At 45.9% G+C, this 7,251-nt stretch overlaps 1 protein-coding gene across 2 annotated transcripts in view; it reads left to right on the forward strand.

Annotated features, from left to right (window-relative positions):
* Positions 1–2,406: 2,406 nt before the first annotated feature.
* rfng (RFNG O-fucosylpeptide 3-beta-N-acetylglucosaminyltransferase) overlaps positions 2,407–7,251 on the forward strand; it is a 12,588-nt gene continuing 7,743 nt past the window's right edge. Inside the window, exons 1-3 of one of the 2 annotated variants that reach the window (XM_005748718.1) lie at positions 2,407–3,055; positions 4,258–4,437; positions 5,482–6,042. In XM_005748718.1, coding sequence (XP_005748775.1) covers positions 5,548–6,042 — 495 coding nt within the window. In that variant the 5' untranslated portion in view covers positions 2,407–3,055; positions 4,258–4,437; positions 5,482–5,547. The remainder of the gene's footprint in view (positions 3,056–4,257; positions 4,438–5,481; positions 6,043–7,251) is intronic. The other variant, XM_005748717.1, reaches the window with a different exon arrangement.

Genomic DNA, 7,251 nt, shown 5'->3' on the forward strand with positions numbered 1-7,251 from the left:
ACCGAGTGTCATTCATCTAAAGAAAAGACAGATCTATGACCTGGACTTTGTGAAGGTTTAAATACATTTATGATCAAACTTGATTATGTAGAGTTTGTATCATTTCTTTGATGCCTACCAAATGTCTTTGAACTCTGTTAGCTCACAGTTAAAAGATTTGTTTCATGTTTTAGCACCGATGTGTTGTTATCACATTTCTTAATATTAAGTTGGCAAAAAGATTTTACCTTTTAAGATTTTATGCCTTAAACTTGCTGACTTGCAGTACATTCACTAATTGTTTATCTGAAGCTGTAGTATAAAATAATTTGATATAACAATGGATTAATTTGCTCTGGGTCATGTGATCTGCGTGGTGATGCAGTCATGTGATGTGACTGGCATCAGTGCTTGGCTCTGTGGACGGTTCTGACGGTTCTGTTTTCATTTTGATCTGCCGTCAGACGCCTGTGAACTCAAAATGGACCCGAACACAGTACACAGGAACCTTTACCTGACAGAAAACAACATTGTGACAGATGACGACGAGGAATGGCTGTATCCAGATCACTCTGAGAGGTTTGAGTGCTGGTACCAGCTGATGTGTACACGTGGCCTGACTGGTCACTGTTACTGGGAGGTGGACTGGAGTGGGCTGGTATCTATAGGAGTGACTTACAGAGGGATTAAAAGGAGTGGTCCTGGTATTGACAGTCGTATTGGTGGGAACAACATCTCCTGGAGTCTGGACTGTTCTGCTGACAATTATTCTGCATGGCATAATAACTCAGTCCGGATCATAGATAGCCCTGCTCCCTCCACTGAAACGAACAGAGTGGGAGTGTATTTGGACTGGTCTGCTGGCACTGTATCCTTCTACAGAATCATTTTTGATACACCAACACACATCCACACGTTCCACTGCAGCTTCACCGAACCTCTTTATCCTATCTTCAGGATACGGTCAGAGTTCACCTATGGTGTTTACAACTCTGTGTCTCTATGTCAGATGGATGCAGAAGACTAGAGACAAACTGCTTTCCTTACACGTTTATTTGAAGCATTTTATAATTTGAATATAACTGACAAACATGGACTATAATGGACTATAACAGACACAAAGTTTTACATCTTGGTTTGGCAGCTGCAAGTCCTGTAAGAAGCAACAACTGAATAGCATTGTTAAGACTGCCAGGAGGATTGTTGGTGCCCCTCTCTCGCCTCTGGAGGAGATCTACAAACAGGGCCGCATACACAGAGCTATCTCCATCATCAGAGACCCCCACCACCCGTCTCATGGCCTGTTCTTCCTCCTGCCGTCTGGCAAGAGGTACAGGAGCATCAGCTGCAGAACCACCAGGATGCTGGAAGGCTTCTTTGCACAAGCTGTGAGACTGATAAATAGACTGTGCCCCCTCCACTCAGCTACTCACACAGCTACACTGTAAGATCCACAATCGGACTGTGATGCCCCCTATCTGCACACACACACACACACACACACACACACACACACACACACAATATACTCCCCAGATACACACACTACTTACTTTAACAACCCCCTTCTGTGAAAGGGCTGCTGCTACCTGTATGAGTGTGACTGTTTAGACTTGTGTTTGTTTTAGAATTTAGATTTTATGTTCTTTATCCCCATTTATTGTTACGATTTTTTACTGCTCTTTTTAAAACTTTTTCTTTTTTAAATTGTATTGACTATTGCACTGTAGAGGCTGGTGAGAAACAGTATTTCAGCCTGGGTAACACCAATGACAATAAACGTGAAACTAATAGACTATAAAGATGGAAAATTAAGGAGAAGAGCATTACAGGACATCCAGGCCTTTATACGTTTAATACATGCCTGTATTGCTGTTTGTATCACTTGGCTTCATGTATAAATAAAGAGAAGGGTATTATCTGCACTGTTTTCAATGACACAGCCTAAGGGAATCATGTATGCTATAAAAACTGTTGGTCGCAGCAGAGAACCTAGTGAAACTTCACACCAACTCTTTTGAAGAAGAGGACTCCCTATTTACTTGAATAAACTGTAAATTATCAGATCGTTATGATTCACTCATGTGTAGCTTAAATGCTGAAATAAATCTGTCTTGGACCATTGTCAGAGCTGTTTGTTGCTGTACGTCTTATTTGCTAAATGCAACAAAATATGGTATTACTCTAATGACATGGCAAAATTAAAATACTAAATAATCATTTTTAAAAATCCATTGCAGAGAAGTTACATTTGGTCAAAGATTTAAATTATTTCCACTTATTAGTGATATCAGTAGGCTCATAAGTCATATTCCTAAACCTTACAGTGAAGGCTGTTTCATCTCATTGTAAGGCTTAAGAACGTGACACATCAGCTTATTGATATTTCTAATAAATAGACATTATTTTGGTAGGTCGCTGACCCCTGCTGTCTCAGTCTGCTTTGCCACTGATGCAGTGGACAAACATGACCGGCAGGGGGCGCTGAGGTAGAACTTGAAACATTTTAACAACAATAAAAAGATGCACATTTAACACGATCATTTCAAACCATGTGACATTCAAACGGTGATTGGTTACATTCAAAGGTTGGAACTTACCTTTAAAACAAGGAAATAAAACTAAGGTTACAACGTCACCAAAGCTGTGCGTTACAGAGCTGATTCAGTCACAGTCCTCATAAGTTCTATTTCCTGTTGAAATGAAGTCAGAGCAGACAAACACGGGCTGATCCCGACATCGACGACAAACTGCTCGTCGTATTCATTATTTTGAAAGGTTTGACCGGAACAGCCTTCTTGACCGTGGTTAACCCGGTGCGGGTCTGACGTGAGTGCGTCGTTTGTGGAGTGTTTGGCTAACCCTCACTCGGGGCACAGAGTGTAACTCTGCCGGTGGAGGGGGCTTTTTCTACCGTCAGGCTAGCCGAGAGCCGTCGGAGCGGAGGCACACCGGGGAAAGACGACGAGTCGGGTCCAGGTGCTGTTTACCGTCCAACAAACCCGGGATCGTTTGTGTTGCAGTGGCGCTTTCCTGGTGTTTCCTGTGGTAAACGCGTGTGCTCTGATGTTTCACGGTAAGTTGGTGCGAAGCCCCGGTGCCTGTGCTCCTCCACCATGCCAGACTCCACTTTAAAATCTTCCCATTTAAGGAGCGCTTGTTGTAGCACAAGAAGTTCACGCGCGTGGCGCAGGAGACACGAAAGTCTGCCTGTTTACGGCTCTTCTCGGATGTTCCCAGTGGTTCACAGCTGGAGGGGTTTATTCGCCCAGCTAACACTGAACGACTTCTTTACTGAGCACGTTTACAGACGGACGACGTCCGTGGCTGGTTTGTGACACAAGGATCACAGCAGGCGTGAAAGGCAGGGTTTGCATGTAGGTGCTGAGCTCCGCTGTGATGTGTGGTTTGGACCAAGAGACTGAAGATGCTCACGTTTTCACTGGGCGTGATGGACAGGGTTGGAGGCAGAGAGGGTTTGGACACGTGCAGTGGAGGGACACCGAGCTGCTGGTGACTCTTACAGTGAACAGCAGAAAGAAGACAATGACTGAATGCATTGACATTGAAATATGCAAACATAATGGCTTTATTCAGCACAGCTTCAGTAATGTTTAGCTGTGGGCTTTGGGGAGGCCAGTCCCTGACTGATTTATATCCAGGGTTGGTTTTGCTGCACAGTCCAAACATGAAGGTGCTTCGATCATTTGGTGACTCTAGATCACCCTGAGGTGGATCAGTGGAAGATGATGGATGAAAAAATGATTTATTCGTTTTGTCTGACCATCTTCCCTCTGAATGTCCCATTTAACACTATTATAAAAGAAAACCATCAAAAGGAGCCAGTCTTCACATTAGAAGGCCAAGTCCTCTCCATCTGTGCTGGGCAATTTCATGTTGTTGTGGATGGTCGTCAGTTCTGTTGTCCCAAGGTGCTTTATAGAGTAAGGTAGAGGGAACCCCGGTCCCTTGTGACTTGGTGACAGTGGGATAAAAGACGTCCCCTTTATCAGGTCGGTCTCTGGTGGAAGCAGGCTCGGCGCCGTCTGCCACAGCAAGCTGGAGAAGTAAAGAGAAGACGTGAGCAACGCTGAAAGGTGTTCCTCTGTACTAAAAGAGTTTTGGGATACAGTTGTTGCTTTGCTGTCTGCACACACATGCTGTATATTATTGTCTGAAGAGCAGCTGCTGCTGAGTACAGCAGTCTGTGTGCAGCGAGCCTCTCAGATCATGCACTCTGATTTTGTTGGTAAATGCTGGATTGCCCTCACTCTGTAGGACTGCAGTCGAACCGCTTCAGATGGGGGCTGGCAGCAAATCCCGTTCACCATTTTGCAACTAAGTGAGTCCCTTTGCATGGAGGAGAATCCAGTAGTGGAAACAGATGTGCGCATTCATTGGAGAACCAAGCGAGCTCAATCCAGCTGTGAAATGGAGGATTAAAAGGCAAAGCACTTAGTAAGTCCTTCACACAGAAAATATCATATAAAATGTCCTGTTTTAATGAAGGGGCATGGCAGAGACGTGTGGCTGTGCAAGCATTTTAGGCACTCAAACGGAGGGAAGCGTCTCTGCAGCAGTGACAAAGTCCTGGTCTGGGGCTCAGGTGGACCTGCATTCAAAACAGGTGGAAAAGACTGCATCAGGAACACTTTGGAAAACAGCAACCGCAGCTGCCCCCGCTCACGTACGACGGGATGAAGTGAAGCAGAGAACGGTCCTGTGCTCTGACTGTCTGGCTTAAAGAGGAGAGGGAGCGATCGGGGGCGATCGTGGCTCAAGAGTTGGGAGTTCGTCTTGTAATCGGAAGGTTGCCGGTTCGAGCCCCGGCTTGGACAGTCTCGGTCGTTGTGTCCTTGGGCAAGACACTTCACCCGTTGCCTACTGGTGGTGGTCAGAGGGCCCGGTGGCGCCAGTGTCCGGCAGCCTCGCCTCTGTCAGTGCGCCCCAGGGTGGCTGTGGCTACAATGTAGCTGCCATCACCAGTGTGTGACTGGATATGTAAAGCGCTTTGGGGTCCGTAGGGACTAGTAAAGCACTATATAAATACAGGCCACTTTTATTAGCACACAGTTTGACACCAGCTTCGGTGGGGGTGGGGTCTCAGGCGGGGGCACCTATAACATTATGCACATATTCCAGCAGCACAGCTCTGCAGGATCCATCCTGTCATCCACTGAAAACACTGAATTATACAAAGGAAAAATGATAGAAACATCAAACAGCTGATTACAGCACAACATGTAACGTGTCCTGATCATTGGGTTCTGCTTTTTCTTTACAGTGTTGCAACTCCTGTAATAAATCACGTGTGGTTGGCAGAGGTTCGCCGTCTTCATGTCTGATCATGTTTGTAGCTTATACATTTGAAATCGCTTAGGCTTTTAGCAGAGCGTCAGCTGGACCCGTGTTGTTGCAGGTGACGTTGTGCTGCTGTTAAACTGAGGGTTTGGGATGAATGTGCCTCTCCACACGCTGTTGAATCTTCCTGTTTCTATGCAGGACTCGTCGCTGTGATCTGATGATGGGACAGGGTGCTGCTGGGAGTGACTGCAGCCCTGGAGGCTGATGAATCTGCTCCATCAGCCAGTCAGGATGCACATAGCTTCAGTCGGGGTCAGCAAGTTCTGCTTCCTGTTTTCTCTCGCGTTCTGCGGCCTCCTGCTCCTGCTCATTCCAGCTCTCCGGCCCCCTGCACGCCAGGTGGAGCTGCCTAAGCCCCGACCCCAGGTCAGACCTGCCCAGGTGGGGACGTCACACCAAGTCAGGGTTCCAGCAGGTTTTTTACATGTTGGGGACAAAGAAATAACGGCAGGTCTTAACAGGAGCTCAGAGGGGCTGGGGAAACCCATCAAAACTGAAATTAGCATTAACAGCAGTCCCAAAACAGGAAAGGGTGTCAGAAGAATCCCTGAGAGAGGCGTTGGTGGACCTCGAGAGTATAAGTCACGTGACAAGTTGGAGCTGAAGGACATTTTTGTTGCAGTAAAGACAACCAGGAAGTATCACAAGTCCAGACTGGAGCTGCTCATTCAGACCTGGGTGTCTCAAGCTAAAGAACAGGTGAGTGCCGCTCCTGTTTTCACGTGGCCGTGCACACTGTCCATCTGTTAGGCTTTCCTATTGTCGATGCAGGCAGAGGTCCGGTCGGTCCGCCTGGTCTTACAGTTTTGGTATCAACCAGGATCTGGTGCTATTTCAGAGCTGCTCTGACCCGTGCTCCTGTACCGACTCGTGTGTGCCTGCTCAGCTTACTGATGATGATGATGATGTACACAGTGAAAGACACATGTGGGCTTTATGACTGAGTTTTATTGTGATGTCCACAGTGAAGTGCTCGTCCTTTGTTGTCCCAAACAGATGCCAGACAGAAACAATCCTGATATAAACTGGAGAAATAGAGTAAATGATCATTTAACAACAGCTGGCACATGAGAAGTGTGACATTCAAATATATACAAATGAAATCAAAGAATCTGAGCTCCCTGAAAATGTTTAAAATCAATATTTACTTTGTAAATCTGCACTCTGTACACCTCAAACACATTTATACAGTTTACATTTTTGTTGACTTTTGTTCCATAATATGAGAGAAGTAAAACTAACACTGTGCCGCACATTCAAACAACTCATTGATAATTGAAACATGTCTGATTACACATTACTGAAGTAATTCTTGGCTGCAGAAGGAAGTGTGTGTTTTTGTCTCCTGATGATCTAAACTATTTTAGTTGCGGTGCTGAAAGGTTGTGCTTTGCATGGACACAACTTTCTGCAGCTTCCACACAAAAAGTGAAGATGCAGCTTTCACTGCAGAGCACCAGTGTAAGTGTAAGGCTGTGTGAGCGTGCCACAGTTGTGCTGTGTCAGTTAGAACTGCGTTAAAGTGAGCTGAGACTGAGAGCGCTGCTGTAAGGAGATAAGTGGCTGTGACAGAAACGCATTCCCACAGCATGTAGTGAGCGCATGTGATCTGGATTGTGTATACACACAGATGTTAGTCGTGAAGGATTTACTGGTGTGTACACTGTGTGGCTCTTTAGGGTGGATTTTGAGATTGCACAGCTAATGTGGTAAAGTTTGTCCCCGGTGACATTTAGCACAACCGCAGCACGTTTAAAAATCTTCATCGTTCAGTTATCGAATCATTCTGCTGCTCACTCAGTGTGCACAACAGCTAATGCTTACATCCAGGTGTGCGTGTGTGTGCGTGTGTGTGCGTGTGTGTGCGTGTGTGTGCGTGTGTGTGCGTGTGTGTGTGTGTGTGTGTGT

This window comes from Pundamilia nyererei, unplaced genomic scaffold, assembly GCF_000239375.1.
Source record: "Pundamilia nyererei isolate P.nyererei 1_Seehausen unplaced genomic scaffold, PunNye1.0 scaffold00228, whole genome shotgun sequence".
In the NCBI taxonomy this organism is placed as follows: domain Eukaryota; kingdom Metazoa; phylum Chordata; class Actinopteri; order Cichliformes; family Cichlidae; genus Pundamilia; species Pundamilia nyererei.